The following is a 19,941-nucleotide window of genomic DNA, read 5'->3' as shown; positions in this document are numbered from 1 at the left end:
TAGCATCCATCATGATTAATATTGACTGTCAAACCCCCTATATCAACCCTCTACATTGTGAGTAAATCACTCGCATATGCGACTAAATCTTCACTCTGGGCGACTAAATGATGTCTAATATTAACCATTGGCTAAAAAATTATTTTACTCACCAGTGTGTGAGTTGGAGGATAAGAAAAGAAACACATCTTTTCATATGTGTTCTGAATGACTTTTGCATTTTGATGCTCACAAAGTTGGGTGTGGGTCTGGCCTGGTATTTTCTTTTGCATTTTGGTGCTGGTGAAGTTGGGTGTGGGGTCATTGCCAGGTTATCTCAAGAGAGGACACACCCATCCAACGAGCCTCCACACTGCTGTTTACAGGAAATGCAGGACCAGGGCGAGGGGACAGGGTCAGTGGGATGGGGTGGAGACAGGCAATACCGATCTCCCAGACTCCCCTGTGACCCAAACAACAAGGCGAGGTGTGGCAGTCAGGAAAGCAAGGCTACCACAAAGATGTTGTTGTTGTCATTGTTCCCAGCTTTCTCCATGTCTTTCTAATATTACAGTAAAGGCTGGGGCCAGTGTTTGACTTGAATAATATTTTCAGTATAAATATGTACACATATTTGTCAGAAAGCAGATCATCTGAATTGAATGTAATGATTTTAAAAGCCATATTTACCATAAAAGATAAATTAAATGGTTCTCAGATGACTAGATAAACAACAATCCCATTTAGAAATTAAATTAAACCCTTTTTGATCTGTTCTAAATCTTAGACCCACCAAACTAAAACCAAGCAGGAATATGCATCTCTCGCTTCAGCTAACACACGTGCTGCTCGTCACTCTCTCCTCATCTGCATTCAAATACATTTTGTTAAATGAAGTCTGGTAATGAAGTCATCTCAGTGATGCTTATCTTCTATGACAGCACTATTACACAGATTCAGACAGAGAAACACTGGGGTTTCTAATGTGTATTTTATTATCAAGAGTTTAAATCAATTGAATTACATATAACAAGCCTCAGGAAAGCATCAGGCAGTATGACATATAGGTGTGTTATAGGAAATCATTGCAGTCTCAGTAATTTTCTGCAGCAAATTTAGGGTACCTTAAAGCAAACAGCTTAGAGAAGTACTTTACTCCATAATTGCTTCTCATAAATGGTAATGGTGAAGAGTCAGGAGGAGGATTGTGTAAATTGTCACTTTTTGCAGATGGAGAGATTATGTAGGATTGATGCATATTTTTACACAAACTTTTTTTTTTAAGTTTCCAATGCTTTTTTTGTTAATTTTTTTTTTATTTTTTTTTTTATTATACTTTTTCTTTGTAATATTTATTTAATTATATTGTTTTATGTATTTCTTATTTTACTATTTTTATATATAAGATTATTTTGTTGTATTATTTTATTGTTGTGTTGTGACAGTGCAAAATTTGTAAATCAATTACCAGTCTGTAATACAGATATGTAAATAAATATATCTCAGTTTTATTTGATTCTGGAGAGCTACATATGGGCAATTTCAGTTTGAATTCATTTGAAAGGTGTTTTGTCTTATGCTAACTCTTGTTCTGCTTTCACTGAAAATTAAGTCCTCAGCTGGTGAGATCACTGAAGATTGTTGTGACGTCCTACCAGAAGGCTCATATATGCTTCATCTGGGGCCTCTAAATGAACTGTCACCTTAGCTCTCCCAGTTCAGCTGGCTATGAGCAATGAGCAATTTCCACTTCCAACATCAGATATTTTGTGTGTGCAGTGTACAGTATCCTTGAGAAGTATGACATGCAGCTGGGCACCTCTAAATCTTTTGTACATTGACAATATGCATGCACACTAACTTTACATGCTTTTAAATTTCATTATGTTCAACAATTATTTTTTTATGCAAAAGTCAGAGGAGTTGCTTGCTAATGCCTTTAGATAAGTACAAATGCACTAAAAGTTTTCCTCATGTGCATCTGAATGTTCTCTCCTCAGTATATGAGCATCTTCATTATGTACATATTTGCATATCCTCGGAATGGTTTTTTTTTTTTCTTCAGTTTTAGTACTCACCACAGGATCACCAAGCCAGCCCTTCATGCCCAACCGTAAATGTCCTCACAATCTGGCCCCAGCCATCCATGTAACTGCTGTAAGGAGGAGCAGGGGGGAATTATTTTCACCAGGTCTTGTTTAAATGAAGAGGGGGCATTTGTTGCCTGGCTGGACACCAAAGTGCCCTCTAATACAAAACATTGTGTTTTGAGATGATTTGTTCCGTTGGTTTTGATTTGGAGAGATTGGCTAATTTGCAATTTTTGCCACATGCAGCGTTCTGATCATAATGGTTTAGTTTCTCCTCTGGGCTCTTTTCTGAAAGCCTGTGAGTACTACAAGTAACCCATAGTGATCATATTGCATTTAACATTTCTTTCGTGTTTTTATCCATTCACAGTGCCTACACTGAGCCATTCCCTGTTTGTCCTGTGTCTGCCACTGTGTCCAATGAGGAAGACCATGGACGCACATCTGAGGAAGAGGATGGTTGTGGAGACCACTGCCATGACCGACAGGTCAGTTATCAGTTTTATATTATCTATTGCAAATATTCTAATGTCAGTGCTTGCAAAAATAAGCTGCATTAAATTTGTTATAAAAGATGTTATTTGAAATAAATGCTGTTCTTTTGAAATTTCTAATCATCAAACAATCATGAAAAACATTAAGCAGCACAACTGTTTTTTGTTTTTTGTTTTTGAGTGAAAAATCAGCTTAGAATAATTTCTGAATGATGATGTGACACTGAAGACTGGAGTAATGGCTGATGAAAATTCAGCTTTGCAATAACAGGAAAAATGATGCATTTGAAAATATATTAATTATTTTATTATATTACTGTTTTTACTGTCATTTTAATCAAATAAATGCAGCCTCAATGAGCAGAACAGAATAATAAAAAAAATATTTCAGTAAAATAATTTTCAGTAAAACATACTTCAGCATTTATTTTTTCCAGAATAATTTACAATACAGTACTTACAGTACAGTACTTTTAAAACCTAATACAATATAAATATTATGCAATATAATAAAAAAATGTATAAACAAAAATCTGTTTTCACAATATAAATGGATCTTTATACTTTTTAATGTATTTAGCTATTAAGAACATTTATATTTACATTTACATTTAATCATTTAGCAGATGCTTTTATCCAAAGCGACTTACAAATGAGAACAGTAGAAACAATCAGATCAACGAGAGAACAACAACGGTATACAAGTGCTATGACAAGTCTCTTTTTTTTTGAATATGATAGACAAGAAAAGAAAGGTATTTCTTTTAAAGTATTAAAGCAAAGTTTCCCTAGCAACGACGATCATGCAGTAGTCTAATGAGAAAACGAGGCACAAACACTTACAAACTCTGCTGTCCTTATCTGTCGCTCGACTGTTTCTTTAAGAAGACTTTAAATCATCATTTTTGTGGGTCACTGATTACAAAAACTCAAACCCCTGTGTTACCCAAGTAATGACAGCTTTGCATACTAAAGTAGATAAAAACAAGGACCCTCCCTGTTGAACTGGAATTCCCTGTGTGTGCAATTTTTGTGAGATCCAGGTTCATACGTCTCCTGGCAGTCAGTTCAGTCCTGGAGTGAGAGGCGGACCCCACCCCTTTCCTCTGCCACTGTAATATCAGGCATGGCCCCGGCCTTGTGACGCCTGCTTCGTTGTTTTCTCCGTTTTTAAAAAGAAAAGAATATCTGGGAGTAACCTACCCCAGCCTCATTTCAGCACAGCAACAAGCTGGAAAAAAGCCAGCTGCACTGTAATTGTTTTTCATTATTATGGATTTTTACATGCATAAAAGTGACCCTAGCACAGATATTAACGACTTTTTAAAAATCTAAACATGAATATGTTATACACAGTATTAGCAGTGAAGTACCAGTAATGCAGTCATTTTCTCCTAAACACGGCCATTCAGTAGTAACACTTGGGTTCAGACAGCTGTGGTTAGCTTGCAAATCAATGGTGGATTTGTGCTTGCCATGAACACAGCGCCTCATCCATAATGCATCTGTGCTTAAAGCGGCACGTCCAGGAAAGCTTTCCCATTTGCGTTGTGCTTTAATGAAATAATCAGTCTTCTTTTGACAGGATTGTATGAGAAATTAGATCAGAACATCAATTCCCCTCTCTCTCTGTCTTCATCTGTATATCTATCAATATTTTTATTAGTGTTGTCAATCGATTAAAAAATTAACTAATTAATTGTACATTTTTCTGAATCCCACCTAACATTAAAGCTTTTAAATAAACTTTTATATTGTAATAATTTCACATTGAGTTTTCAAATGAATGTAGAAACTTTGTATCTTTAATAATTGTTTAATGTGTTAAACTGAAGAAATGAATCTCATGTGTTAATGCGCTAATTTTGACAGCACTAATTTGTATACATATCATCTATATATTTCTCTTTACCATGTGCTGTAACTGAACTATGTGTACTTGAACTCTTTGAACACTAGGTTTCTTCATTTATCTCTCATGGCTTTCTTTTCTGTCACTCGCAGATCGATGGCCAATCCAGAGCCTACTATGTTGCCAAAGACCTGATGGACTCAGAAAGAGAGTGAGTGTTTGTCTCTGTCTGGATTTAAACACATTCCAAGTACAGGCCAATTGTTTTTCATGTGATGTCCTTTGGGGATCTTCTTTATCCAGGCTCTGTCCACATCTTTATCACTGTCTATTCTTATTCACTCAACAGCTCCTCTGATACTCAAACTGACAGCCTATTACTGGACTGTCTGCCTTAAGATATTGCATTTCAGCAGTGACTCAATGAGTCATTAAGTCTGTACAGTACATTTATTAAATGTGATCCAGTATCTACTCAAGGCTGCTTTTTTCCCTGAGCCCTTCAAATGTATTTATTATGTATCTCAACTGGCTTCATAAATTGGCTGTCGAAATGTTGGCATCACTTGAATGATCAGGGATATATCTGCTTTACAGAATTGGACAGATGTTTTTGTTCAAGTCAAATAGTTTTAGTTTTTTTAATTTTTCTACTAACAGTAATGTCATCTCTTTTCAATAATCCACAGACATGTGAAGGCTCTGAAGATTCTTCAGGAGGTATGAAAATCTTTATAATATTCAAATGTATAACTTATAATTGTAAAATATAATTGTGGTCGAACTGCAGTGGTCATAGATAAGATTTTTTGCATATATTATCTTTTGAAAGTTTGGAGTCAGCAAGATTTCTAATATAAAAAAATTCAGCAATTAATAAAGTAGTAAAGAAAAGTATTAAGTAATGCAACCTTTTTCAACAGTGATAATACTGAGAAATGTTTCTTGAGCACCAAATCAGCACATTAGAATGATTTCTGAAGGATCATTCAGATCATCTGATGACACTGAAGACTGGAGAAATGACTGCTGAAAATTCAGTTTTGCCATGACAAGAATAAATTACATCAAAGCTATTGTAGTTATTGGAACAGTTATTGTAAATTGTAAAAAATATTTCACAATATTACTGTTATTATTGTATTCTTATTCAAGTAAATGCAGCCTCTGTTAAAAAATAATGAAAAATCTTACTGACCCCAGACTTTTGAACAGTAGTGTAAATTAGGCATTCGGTTACAAATCTGTGCAAACATTAAAAAATTATGGCTTTTTACCACTCATGGGGCTTTATAACAGAGGTTTATGTTTAGCAATGTGTAGACATATACTTGTCTTGTCTATCCAAGACCTCTGTGGCTCATTGCTTCTGTGAGGAAGTTACAAGCAGATTAAAGCCACTGAATCCATAAGCTCATCTCACACAATTCTGGCAATGTATACACCTCACAGAGACATTAAAACAGTCCTCAGCCAGTAAGTGTGCTACCAGCTCGTATGTGGGTCGTCTGTTTTGCTCTTGATGACCGCTGTGCACTGTGACCAGTGAAATTATGTTAAATGAATGCAACCTAATTTAGTTTTGATTGTTAAGTCAAGCAACGTTATTACCATTGCCCATACAGTACTTAGGGATCTACAGACATGAATGATACCCCTAGTCATGATGTTGTTAAGGAGAGGTATGCTCTTACTATTTTAAGCAATCGGATGTGTTAAGCAATAGTAATATGTGCATGGGTAAAACTCATGGATTTAAAATGACACAACTTTTGTAAAACAGCTAGATTTGATTTCATGAAAAAGGCAAAGTTCCCGTGAAAGGGCTCCCAAATTAGTATTTTACTGCTGCTGTCACTACCTGTGTCTTCTGTCTTGGCAACCAATTACAAATGTACAAATGTACAATGCACCTTTACATACATACGTTTACACACATTGAGAGACACACACACGGGTGGGGGTTTTACAAACCGTTATCCGTGTTGTTTCAGTAACTGAGACTTCCTGGCCTTGACAACCTTGTCTTGAAAAAGTCAGCCTGTGAGTGACGCAATACCTACGCACCAGGCTTTTGTTTTGGGAATCTTCTCATGAGCCTTGTCACTTCTAAACATAAAAACACATCAGTTCTGGCAATAAACCCCAAATAACTTGTCAATATGAGTGAATTGACTCGACTTCCCTTCTCCTTTTTTTTTTTGCGAGAGTCAATCTTTTTAAGACATATTAAGTGGTTTTAAAGGATAGTTCACCCAAATATGAAGGATATGTAATCATTCATAACTCATTCATAACCTGTATGACTTTATTTTTTTCTGCTGAACCAGGTCGATATAGCTTTTATTTATTTTATATCAGTTTTGTTAGTACATTAAGTTAAATTAAAAGGCACCTATTATGCAAAATCCACTTTTACAAGGTTGTTGGACAGAAATGTGTATTGGAATTGTGTGTACACAGCCATCTTAAAATGATAAAAATCCATCCAGTCTCTTTTTTTTTAATCTTCATAAAACCAAACCAGGCTAAAAAAAATCACATATCTGATGTATAAGGTTTTTATTGAGACATTTGCTTATATCTCAGTGTAATGAAGACTTCAATGTCTGATAGAAGGAGAGTTTTACTGTGTGTCTGAATTCATTGCTTCTTCACACTGTACTTAATATTGCTCTGTCATGTACTGTGTCCAATTTAAGTTATCATTTGTTTTCATTAGCTCTCCCACTCTGACAGCCAAGTGTCTTTCTATGTTTTTTTACTAATGGTTTGTTTTTGGTTTGTGTTTTTTTGTGTGTTTGTGTTTGTGTGTCTTTGTTGGTTGATTGTGAATAGATTAGACTGTAAAATATTTTTAACCTATTTTTTTATCTAGTTTGTAACCTTGTAACCAGATTTAGCACTTTTGTTTTCATGATTTATACAAGATGTATCCCAATTATCAAGTCAAGGTGGGGCTGAAGGAGCAATTTAACATAATCCAGTGGGAACTAGAGTTCTTCATACGGTGCACCTCTTGTAAATTACTATACTTCATATTCACCATTTTAATTGCCTCATTTGAATAAAATAAGCCATAGTCAATAGAATCGCTGTCATATTAACGACTAAAGAATGCTAATCATATACATGCCTGTGTGCCTCGAATGCATATGCTGTATTGTATTACTGTAGAACTGTTATTATAGCTCCCCTTATTCGTACATAATGCCATAGATTTGCATTGAGCAGCATAATGGGAGGGATCGTGAATGGAGCCAAATGAATAGGCACATCAGAGCATTGCTGCAATTGTATTTCATGTCTAGCTTTCGTTTGGGAGAATGTTCAGTTTGATATTGATGTGCTATAAATATTTATACTGCATTTTACAATTAGTGGATATGTGGAAAAGATAAAGATGTCATTAATCACTCTCTCTGTGCTGTGCTGAATAATAATGAGCTGGAGGATCTGAGTCACCTTGATTCTTTGTCCACTATGACATCATGAAGTCAGTGTTCGGCTGCTGTCAATGGTGACTTTAAGGGAGTTTCCTTCCCCACTGTGGTATGGGGATTTATACAGTTTTTAGGTTTAGCATACATATCTTAAATGTACTTGATGGTACTGTGAGATTACAGTAAATTACAGTGAGATTACAGTAAATTTAGATCAAATGGAGATCCATCTTTTCCTTGGAAGTTCAAAAGAACAGTGTTTATTTGGAATAGAAATATTTTGCAATGTTTTGTCTTTGTCTCTTATAATCAATTTGTTACGTCCTTAAAAAAAAAAAAAAAAAAAACATTTACAATATTTTATAGCTACATACTCATACTTTATGTCAGCAGTTGTATAAATATTTTATTTCTCATTACGAATTTTAGGAGAGACACATTTGAGTAAAAATATTTTCCTGGGTTTTTTGGCTTGTCATTCTTCCCAATATTTTTTTTTATATATATATATATATTTTTTAAAAAAAATATTTTTGTCTATTTCTCTCTCAGTCTCTCTCTCTGTTTTGTGTACTCTGAAAGGAACAGAGTGCTCCATCAGAATGCTACAGGTCAAAACATGTGCTCTATTGTTCCATTGTTTGTTATTGAATAACACAAAAATACAAAGAATTTCCAGAACCTGTCCCTAATGGGAAGTTATGCTTTTAATGCAGGTCGCTAGGCATGTGATTTTTGAGAATTTGCAGCTTGGTTAATTTTTTTTGGTCTTGAGCGAGAAGTGAATAGCGTGCAGAAGCACAAACGGAAACAAGAATACAAGTATCTCCCACCAGCCAGTTCATTCCTGTGTCGTGGTTTATGTATCTGACTCTAGAAAGTAATAAAACTATAATGAGACTTAAGAAGGCAACTGTAAAACAAAGCACTTTGATTGCAATGAACATTTTGAAATTTGTCAGGGAATTTCAGCTATTGAAATGCTATCGGAGGAAACAAGTTTCATAGTACCTAGGAGGACTGTAAAACAGCTCTGAGTTATTTATGAGGGCGTTGACAAATGCTGACACGGCTGTGATCGATATGCATTGATTCATTTGTGAAGCTCAGAAAGGAATTCCAGCATTCCTCCTCCCCGCATGACTGCTTACAGGTCTGTGTGCGCATGCATGTCAGACTTTGTTTTATGTCATCACTTTCCACATAATGGATACACATACCCTAACGGCTTTGCCTGTGAAGACATTTCAGGGCGGATTTTACCCCCTTAGGCGATTCATTAGGTACATGACGTGTATGTATAGTAGGTCAAGTAAATAAATCCTCTCTGGATCTAGCCATCAGGCTAGTGGTCCCTGAACAGGTCAGCTCATGGCTGCTCCATTTAAATGTCTGTTATGGCCAAAACAAATATATTCAGCAGAAACTAATAACATGATCCCTTGACGGGTGGTATTGTGGGCAAAAATTGTGTCAAAGCTGGAGGCTTGTGCACAGTCTGCTTTTAGCTTAGTTCAGTAGCTTATGCCTGGAAGCTCATCCTGAGGGATGAATGTGGTCAGAGTTCAATTCACAGGCAGATGACAGGACAAGTACAGTTTTTTTTTTATATATATATATATTTGCACGGAACCCTGGATCACTTTGTCAAGTTGGTATAGTTCTTTGCATTTTTTTTTTGCCATTAATTATTAATATAAACAATGAATACTACTGTATATCACCACTTTGAATGGCTAGCACAGCCACTGCTTTTATTATAGAACAATATCCTTATGATGTTAAACCCAGGTGTTAGGCTATAGAATATGTATCATGTACTGTAACTACATTTTTGTACAGTAAATTAAGTATATACAATACTTAATGTGAACATCTGTTCATTAAGCTTTATGCTTACTCAATCTAGATGTATATTACTGTAAGTTTTTTTTTACCATAATACTACTCATTTGTTATGTATATTACAGTACATTTTTTATTAAAATTAACTTATTTATTAATTTACTAATTTATTAACTGTCCTGTTGGATATATGTGTATGTATATAAGAATCTAGAGCTTCATTCCAAATTACTCATGTGTTTGTGCACACTCGGCAAATAAAGCACATTCTGATTTTGAAAATGGAATGTGGAATCCTGTGGAATGGATTTAAACATGATCAGTTATGGCACTAGTACGCTTTTATTGGCAGCTGAACTCATCATACAGTACAGAATATTTAAATTAATAGTTCACCAAAATTTAAAATTTCCTGAAAATGTACTCACCCTCAGGCCATCCAAGACATAAATGAGTTAGTTTCAGTACAGATTTGGAGAAATTTAGCATTACTTGCTCACCAGTGGATTCTCTGCAGTGAACTGTTTTGGCTTGTAAATGGTGCTTGATCAGTGCACATTTCTCTCCTGAATCAGACGAGATGACTTCTTAACTGGAGAAATCAATGTTAAGAATGGAGGACTCATAATTTTAGCCTGAAGCAACAGTGTGATGATGAATTTGTTCATTATAAACATGCAGCTTTTCACTTCACAAGACATTATTGATGGACTGGTGTTGTGTGAATTACTTTTTATGCTTTTATCAGCTGTTTGAACTCTCATTCTGATGGCACCCATTCACTGCAGAGGATTCACTGGTGAGTGATATAATGCTAAATTTCTCCAAATCTGTTCTGATGGAATAACAATTATGAACCATCTTGAATGGCCCGAGGGTAAGTAAATTGTCAGCAGATGTTCATTTTTGGATGAACTATTCCTTTAATAAACCATAGCATTTAGTGTTGAACTATATTATTTCATGATTCCTCATGCCAATCCATGTTCTTCCAGGATTTCAGGGCGGCAGTGGAGTCAGCAGGAGATGATGAGGAACTTCTGTTAGAAAATGGGAAGTTGGACGAGATCCTGAGCACCCTTCCTCAAGCCTACCACCTGCACAGTGAGATCCTCAGTGAGCTGGAGACCCGCATTAAACAGTGGTGAGAACACACAAACTCAAGCACATTACACTGATGCACACTGAAATAATGCACATCAACAGCTGCAAAATGAACACATTTATGCACACATTTTATAGCATGTCATTCCATAAAAAGTCCTTATTTGTGTTATATATAACATGCATCCTTTACAAGGTGCTAATGCATGCACTCTGCATCTACTGTACTGTATGCATCTCCCCACCTGACCTGAGCCACATACTAATATGGACAAGCTGATATGTTCTTGCCCACATTACATTACGCACTCTTATCTCTTTCATAGCAGTACAGTATTTGATGTTACAGTAGCACAATCCATTATAATGCCAGCATGAGTGTCCTTGGTTGCCCTCTGAAAAGTTCTCGTTGTTTCTCATTCATCTTCAGGGAGGACAGTCCAAGAGTGGTTGATGTCATATTAATGCGCCAGGCTGAGTTTTCTTCCTTCGCGACCTACATCTCAGACTATGACCGCAGCATGTCACTGCTAGAGGAGAGCTGCAGACAGAGTAAAGCTTTCGAGGATCTGGTAAAACGATTTGAGGTGAGTTCTGACACGCAAATGTGGGACCTCTGTGTGGTTTGTTTGGGAATTGATCACAATTTGATTATCTGGAAAAATAAATTATTCTGAAAAATGAATTGATATATAAAAAGTTGAAATTTTTTATTCTGTGGAAATAAAAAAGTACATTTGCAAATGTAAACTCAGAATTATAAAAAAAAAGTCTGAATTGCATGATTCAAACTCAGAATTGCAATAAAAAAAACAGAATTCAGACTTTTTTTAGACTTTATATCTTGCAGATCTGACAATTGTGAGAAAAAAAACTTCTTTTTTTTTCTTTTTTTTTGTATTGGTGGTACCAGATTTTATTTCAGATTCACCGTCTGATTTTTTTATGATTGTATACATATTATTTCACATAATTTATTAATGTAATGCATTTATATAATTTTAAGATATATATGTATAATTGTTTATATAGTATTTTTATGTAAACAAAATTCTAAACAAAAACAGTAATGTGTTAATATATTGATATACTTATAATAGTTTTATTTTATTAACATTATATGTGTTAATGTTGCTTAATAATATTTTATTCATATTTTTGCTTTTAAAATAGTTTATTCAAAGACATATTAAATTTCGTTGTGAAATTGGTATTGAGAATCATAAAATCTGGTTTCCTCAACTGCTGCAGTTTTGGTACCTGCAGGGTATTAGGGACATAATCAGTTCACTGTAGCTGCCATATTTACAACAGAGGCTCATTGAAGGATGGTTGGTGGAGTCATTGACCACACATTTCAGTGGTGATCGGGATCACCAACGACAAGAAGCCAGCTGTCCTCGCTCATTAATATGCATGAGCATCTGTATTCAGAAGAACCTCCTTGGGTGGTAAACTCAAAATTAGACCCTCAATGTATAGCAGGGAGAGATCAGGAAAAAGAAAAAGAAAGGCTGATTTAGCCTTTAAATGTCCTTTAATTGTGGGATTGTCTTCAGCTGCACAAACTGAAAAGTAAAAATGTGGGTAGATTTCTTCTTAAAAAACTAAGCTTGGTGAAATGCTCACAGGTTTGGGAAATAACTTAAGGAGGCGTTTTTTATATTTTTTAGATCAAGGATTGCATCTTTAATAATGTGTGACAACCTGCCATGGGTCTGTTTTTTCATATGGCTTCAATAGCAGAGGCTTAAGATTCAAATAACCCCAGAGTAATGAAACAAGATTAAGATGTAATTTCTGCTTATAACAGCACATATTGTTCTTCACAAAGCATTTCATCACAATGCGATTCATTTCTGGGTGTGAAATGTGCTCACTCAGTCCTCTCAGTGAGTCCAGGTCAGTACGGCTGCAGTAACACTTATAGGCTTTGACTGGGTGATGTATGTACTGAGCATCACTCGGTGCCTCTGGTCACTCCGCACTAATGAAACCAATAGAGCTGACTCTCAACGGTGTACCACCAAGCAAACACACACAATTCTACAACAAGACAGGCTTTTCCTTACATTTCTCTTATCCTTCTAGCCATTTGTCTAACCACCGCTGACTTGTTTTATTCACCCAGTCTGTGCTGTGATGCTTCTCTTGGCTCGTTAAATGGGAGGAGATGCAGTTGTTTTATTGATCGGGGCCTGAAGGTGGGCAAGTCAGGAGTTTAAACACCGCTTGACTTTATCAGTATATGCCACCATTGCAGCTCTGTAGAAATGTTAAATGTTGAAATGTTACTGGATCACTTCGTCAAGAATATGTCTTGGTCATATTTCACCCCAAACGAAAAAGGAAAAACAAATTATGTTTAAAGAAATTATGCCTAGATGAGGGGCTATAATTTCATTGAATAGTGACATTTAAGCAAATTTTTTCCCCAATCCTCATTATAAAAATGTCATAATCTGTAATGTAAAAAACCGCTTCATATTAAAATTGTATTTATATATTAAGTATTTATGTGCAATAAGTATTTATTGCACTGACTTTAAAAAAAATAATATGCTGTTTTACAGTAATCTAATGAGAATCATTGAGAATAAATTGAATTGAAAAAAAAACTCACAAGTAAAACAGACTGATGTATTACAGTAATAAGAACTTGGGGGAATATGCTTAATTTATAGAAAAATAATTTAAAAATAAAAAGATTTGGTAGTGCGGGAGTATGTGGGAATATTAAAAATAAAGATAATTTAATTTAATCATAAAATTACTATCGTTTTGCATTAATAAGTGCAGTTACTAATAATATTACTCGTTCATTATTTTATTTCATGTTAATACACATTTGACAGTAAACCACTGAGCTTGAGTTGGGAAGCATACAAAATTTACTTTTATTAACAACAGTGACGTGCAAAATCAAATTTTTATATAGAAAATGTTTATATTCTACTCTTATTAAATGTACCATTATTCTTCTATAGCATTATACGAAACTCACTGACAATTTCAGTGATAATAAAAGGAATACTCTTTATGTGTGATTCAGTTGCAAATTGAAGAAAAGCTTGTTTTTCAAGGCACTTTGTGACTTTTCTTACTTCATACACAAAAAAAAGAACAAAACTCTGACAAAATCTGATTTCTTGATGATTTGATATTTTATAATAGTGATTTTATAATTTCAAAATATAAAGAAAAAAGTAGAAATGAATGACTAATAAGCCAATAAGTGCTCCTCTGCTGCCACATACTGGTTAGCATGGTGATTTAACATTTTTTTTTTAATTCAAGAGTTTGTTTACCACAAAGTATATTTTAGTCATCCCATTAAAAAATAACATTCAAATTGGATCATCATCATAAAGTGCTGGCAATAGTTGTAATACTTGAAATGCTTGAAAGTCAATGAAAAGTACTTGAATTTCTCTCTCAAAAAGTTGTACAAACCCTGAAATGAATAATGTGATAGCATTTGACTATTTCTGCCACAACACCATAGTTATAGTTATCGTTACTACTTCTGGTTTTCTATGTCAGCGCTGTTTGATCTGTTTATAACAGATATAATTCTGAGCAGCATTTGAATCCTTCTCACTAGATCTCAAAGCCATTCTGCGGTGAGTTCAAACACTTCTCACTGTATCTCCTGCACTGTGCAGTAACAGTTTTGCAATATCAGCATTGGTTCCCAAATAACCCTGTTCTTAGGTCAGACAATGCGGTGGTCGTACCAGTGCACAAGCAGACTATTTATTCACAGTCTGGATCCCTGCTAAGTATAGGAGTTTTCTAAAAATATAAAATGTATACAAAATATTTTTTTTTTTTTTTTTTTTTTTAATTTTTTTTTTTTTTTTAATAGTAATTAATTTAATTTTTTTTTTTTTTTTTTTTTTTATTGTTGGATGAAGCGTGACCTTGACATGCTTTTATGAGATTCATCCAGATATATTTGTCTATCTGTTATATGTATCCTGTACTTTAGACTTGGAAATGAATGTTGATTTTACCACATGGGTTTCAATGATGTGGGATTTTGTATTAGCAAATATACTAGCTTTTTGAGCTTTTTGATGAAGGGTACTGGATGCATTGAGGATAGAGGATGCATTAGAAATTCTCTTCTCTGGAGCTGAGCTTGTGTAATCTCATTTTGTGCGTGCCTGTGCGTGCTGGGTTGATGACAAAGATGAAGTATCTACAGTAGCTGATCTGATCACCACTGTGGTCTGATAAGATTAAACCCTGTTCAGCTACACTGTTTATGACGGTTTTCACCATGAACGTGTGTGTGTAAGTGTCTGGCTGTGTGTGTGCAAAATGTGTAAGGAGGAAGAAGACAAAGGTTGGCTGTTTTGAAAGAGAGTGAGAGACAAGGGAAAATATATATATATATATATATATGTAAATTGTGCTGAAGACTATATAGTACAAACACACACACATACATATATGTATATGTATATGTATATATGTATATGTATATGTATATATATATATATATATATATACACTAACTCAGAAATATTTATTCATTCATTCATTCTTGCATTCAAAATCATGTATACACTATGAACAGGCATGGTCTTTCTTTGCATGTGTATTATTAGTACACAGTGTTACTCTTACCCTGTACAGGTGGAAAGGACAAGAACAAGACACTGACACACATAGACACAGATCTGGCATTTAGGCAATGAGGTGGAAAAAAGCTAATTAGCCAAGCAGTCTTCTTAAACAACCATAATTAAATCAGCTGTCCACACAGACGCTGCTTCAGCCGGACCAGTGCCTGATTTGTGTAGCTTGTCTGTTCTCTGGCATGAGCCGCTGTTCGCTCTCCTGGCTGTGTCCCAACTCGAACAAATATCTGCTCTTACGCACATACACAACACAAAGACTGGCCACTTCTTCAGCACAAATGTCAATTGGATTGCAGTTTGGTGCAAGTATTCAGTATGAGGCTGTTCATTAGTACTACTCCCTTTAACAATGAGACCACGTTGTGCTTAAACACAGGAATCTGACAGGCTTTTATGGTCAGGATGAGGCTCACTGCAGTGAAGGAACGGTACAGAGAGGAAGTAATTAGATAATGGAGGACAGGTGCAAGATATTAAGAGCTGAAGAGAGAGAAAGGCTACGTTCACACCAAAACATAAAAGTGCTTAATGTAGACTTTCTAATTTAGATTAACTTTATGCTTAACATAACATCATAAACACATTTCATAATGTAATCTAATATGATTGCATATTTTGGTATTACATGAAATAATGTGCATTAACATTAACTTTTTAACTTGTTTCTGTAATATATTTAATGTATCAGTATTTATGTTAAACAAGTCTATTTTGTACCTTTCTGTGTAATACTTCATTGTGCAATTTACTGAATACTTTATACATTATGAAATTGTACTTAATTGTATCAATTTACTGAATATTTTAAATATAGAATATTTTATATGTGATTTTATTTAATATCTGAATATTTGAATAATTAAGATTTTACTTTATTAAATGCAGCTAAATATTTTATAAATTAAATTAAATTGAATAGAAATTTTCATCATAATTTTGCACTTATTAACCCTTGGGTGAAAATTATTTAGAGAAATAAGGAATGTGATGGATAGAACATGTGAATTATGATGATGATGAAGACAGGGAGGTTATGATAGAGACACAGGGAAACTGAGAGAACTATCATGGAAAAAAGATAATGGAATCCAGAGGGTGTCTTTCCGAGGTGTTGTGGGTATGATGTTGTGGCAGGTGTGCAAACTGGACAATCATTGACTGTTGCTTATTCTTCAAGCCACAACTCCATTCATTCACACCCCTCACAAGGTCATTAATGGCATTTCTTTTCCTTTTTCTCGTTTAAGATCTTAAGCATTGTCCCATGTCTCTGGATGTCTATAAGTCTAAAGTTATTTGTCATTATCTGCCCTTTACTGACCTCTCACATCCCCCCTGGCTCCTCAGAGTTAACATGAACAATGATGTGTCAAAGTCAATTAGGCCTTGATTGATTTCTTCTCACCGCACGTTTGACTGATTCACTTGTTCACTTTTTCTCCCAGTGAATTATATAATTGGAATTAAATTGGATGGAATGAGGTGTACTCAGGTTTTTGTGTAGCGGGAAAAAGGGAAGGTCATTGAATAACCTTAAAATTGGCTTTTCTAAGTGGTGTCATTGTGATCTATGATACTGTATCTTGTGGGTCAAGAGGAAGCACAGGTGGCATTCAACTCTTGATTGTACGATTGTGTGTGTGTGTGTGTGTGTGTGTGTGTGTGTGTGTGTGTGTGTGTGTGTGTGTGTGTGTGTGTGTGTGTGTGTGTGTGTGTGTTTTGGATTTTCAAAGATTTTAGATTTCTCTTACTTAACCGTAATGACATCATGTAAAAACAATAATACGGCAGCTTCTTCAAATTAAAAAGGTTTTATCATGAGGAATAACATTTTAACATTTTTGTTAACATTTTTGTCATCACAGCTTGATGTGCTATTAGTCCTATATTACATGGATGTAGCATTAGTACAGTATATGATCATTAATTTTTTTTATTTTTCAAGACCTTCTGTATGCCTGTGGTTGGAGTTATAATATGTTTGCATGCATTGTATATTGTGTTTTTTGTGTGTGTTTGTGTGTTTTATGTGCCGTTTCTCATATGCATGTGTGTTTGCATTCCAGACACAGAATGCAGAAGGAGTTCATGTTCCTCTGAAACACCAGCTGCTGAAGGTCATTGTGCGAGTGCTTCAGTACCGCATGATCCTCACAGGTGAACACTTCATGATTCAAATATTTAGTCCAGATAACATTTTTCCATAGTTAAAGGGATAGTTCACCCAAAAATGAAAATTTGATGTTTATCTGCTTACCCCCAGGGCATCCAAGATGTAGGTGACTGTTTCTTCAGTATAAACACAAATTATGATTTTTAGCTCCAGCTGTTAAAGTCTCTCAGTCGTACAATGCATGGCAAATTATAACAAAATCTATGAGAGTAAAAAAAACATGCACAGAAAAATCCAAATTAAACCCTGCAGCTCGTGACGAAACATTGATGTGAAAAGACACAAAACGATCGGTCTGTGCAAGAAACTGAACACTATTTATATTGTTTTTTCACGCAATGTCCGAACTGTTAGAACTCTTGTGAATGTGCTTCACAGCAGCAAGCACATGAGGCATCTTCTTCTTCCTCTTGCATTATGGCAGATTGCAGACTTATAAGTGCATTACCGCCACCTATCTCTCAAGTGGACCATTGATACTCTATCTTCAATCTCAATTAGGAGATAATTAATTAGGAGATTGCCATAATGCAAGAAGAATTTGTGCAATTCAGTTTTTGTTAACTAAAACTAAAATATTTAAAAATGCTTTAATTAATTAAAATAAAGCTGAAAAATATATATGAATATTAAACAAAATTAAATTTAAAATGTTGCCTTTGGCAACTAACCAAAATAATATAAATGTAAAAGCTTAAATACAAAAATTTCTAAAACTGAAATAAAAATAAATAAAAGCTAAAATATTAAAAAATAAATAAATAAATGACAAAAACATAAAGCAAAATAATTAAAACTTAAACTAAAATGAAAATATAAAAATAAAAGCTTATTCAAAATATGAATAAATATTATAATAGTATAGAAATAATGGAAAAATAAAGGATGCATTTATTGGGTTCTATATTCATCAAACTGCATCAGAAAGCAAAGGAAATACAGTAATTAAATAATAAAACTTATAATTACATATTCTTATAGTAGGTGCATCAGAAAGATAATTAAATCAGCTGTCCACACAGACGCTGCTTCAGCCGGACCAGTGCCTGATTTGTGTAGCTTGTCTGTTCTCTGGCATGAGCCGCTGTTCGTCTCTCCTGCTGTGTCCCAACTCGAACAAATTCTGCTCTTACGCATGACACAACACAAAGACTGGGGCCACTTCTTCAGCACAAATGTCAATTGGATTGCAGTTTGGTGCAAGTATTCAGTATGAGGCTGTTCATTAGTTACTACTCCCTGTAACAATGAGGCCACGTTGTTGGGTAAAAACACAGGAAATCTGACAGGCTTTTATGGTCATGATGAGGCTCACTTGCAGTGAAGGAACGGTACAGAGAGGAAGTAATTAGATAATGGAGGACAAGTGCAAGATATAATAAGATATCAATTGTTATTATTATTATATTTATTTAATCTTATAATTACATATTCTTATAGTAGGTGTAAAATTGTTGTCTTTGTTGCTGACTTGCAGTCCTGTTATTCACATTTTGATTTAATGATGGTATTTCACTTGTGAGTGATTTGTATACTGTACAAAGGCTGCCAATGACTTTGAGGTTTTGAGTAAAAATTAACTGTAAATAATGTACTGTATGTTGGATCATGTACATCAAACATAAGACTGTTTGAGTGTGTTTAAAACAATATGAGATGGTGAAGTAGAAGCTGTTTTGTCTGTTTATTAGTAATTTGGTTTTCATCTCATTCTACCCAGACTACTTAAACAACCTCTCTCCGGATTCGAAAGAGTATGAAGACACACAAGGTATTGTTGTCTCCGTCTCTCTCTCACACAATGATGACCACTGATCATGTTTCACCTGTGAAAACACTAATTGTGCTTGTGGCTGTAACTTTTTATCCACAGCTGCGCTGGTAATGGTGTCAGAGGTCGCAGACCAGGTTAATGACAATCTAAAACACGGGGTGAGTTGTTTCTGTGTGTGAGAGCCTGTCCCAGGTGTCCAGAAACTAAGAGAGTAGTGTGAAATCAGCCAGACACAGAAGCATCTCCAAACACATACACATAGTCACATACAGACATAGAAACCTTCTGTTTCTACCATTATTCATTACTGAACAACTCTTCTTTTTCTCACCCACAAATAAAAAATAAACACTTTGATTTTCTAGTTCTATTCTAGTTTCTATCATTCTTTCTCTATCACAATCGCAGGAGAACCTGCTTCGTTTGGTGCACATCGACTACAGCGTGAGAGGAAAAAGAGACCTTCTGCAACCAGGAAGGGTAAATTCAGCTTCATATGCTGTATTTTTGCTTTGATGTTTATAGTTTATTATTGTTT

At 34.8% G+C, this 19,941-nt stretch overlaps 1 protein-coding gene across 2 annotated transcripts in view; it reads left to right on the top strand.

The window, feature by feature from the left end:
- The window catches only part of LOC109098489 (FYVE, RhoGEF and PH domain-containing protein 5-like), a 38,296-nt gene that overhangs the window by 8,239 nt on the left and 10,116 nt on the right, over positions 1–19,941 (top strand). For both annotated transcript variants that reach the window (XM_042766224.1, XM_042766223.1), the window contains exons 3-11: positions 2,440–2,557; positions 4,568–4,626; positions 5,105–5,135; positions 10,699–10,847; positions 11,238–11,394; positions 17,523–17,613; positions 19,350–19,400; positions 19,503–19,561; positions 19,812–19,883. In XM_042766224.1, coding sequence (XP_042622158.1) covers positions 2,440–2,557; positions 4,568–4,626; positions 5,105–5,135; positions 10,699–10,847; positions 11,238–11,394; positions 17,523–17,613; positions 19,350–19,400; positions 19,503–19,561; positions 19,812–19,883 — 787 coding nt within the window. The remainder of the gene's footprint in view (positions 1–2,439; positions 2,558–4,567; positions 4,627–5,104; positions 5,136–10,698; positions 10,848–11,237; positions 11,395–17,522; positions 17,614–19,349; positions 19,401–19,502; positions 19,562–19,811; positions 19,884–19,941) is intronic.

This window comes from Cyprinus carpio, chromosome A11 (genome assembly GCF_018340385.1).
Source record: "Cyprinus carpio isolate SPL01 chromosome A11, ASM1834038v1, whole genome shotgun sequence".
Classification (NCBI taxonomy): domain Eukaryota; kingdom Metazoa; phylum Chordata; class Actinopteri; order Cypriniformes; family Cyprinidae; genus Cyprinus; species Cyprinus carpio.
Note: the sequence above shows the minus strand (reverse complement) of the source record. Positions and strands in the feature narration are given on the sequence as shown.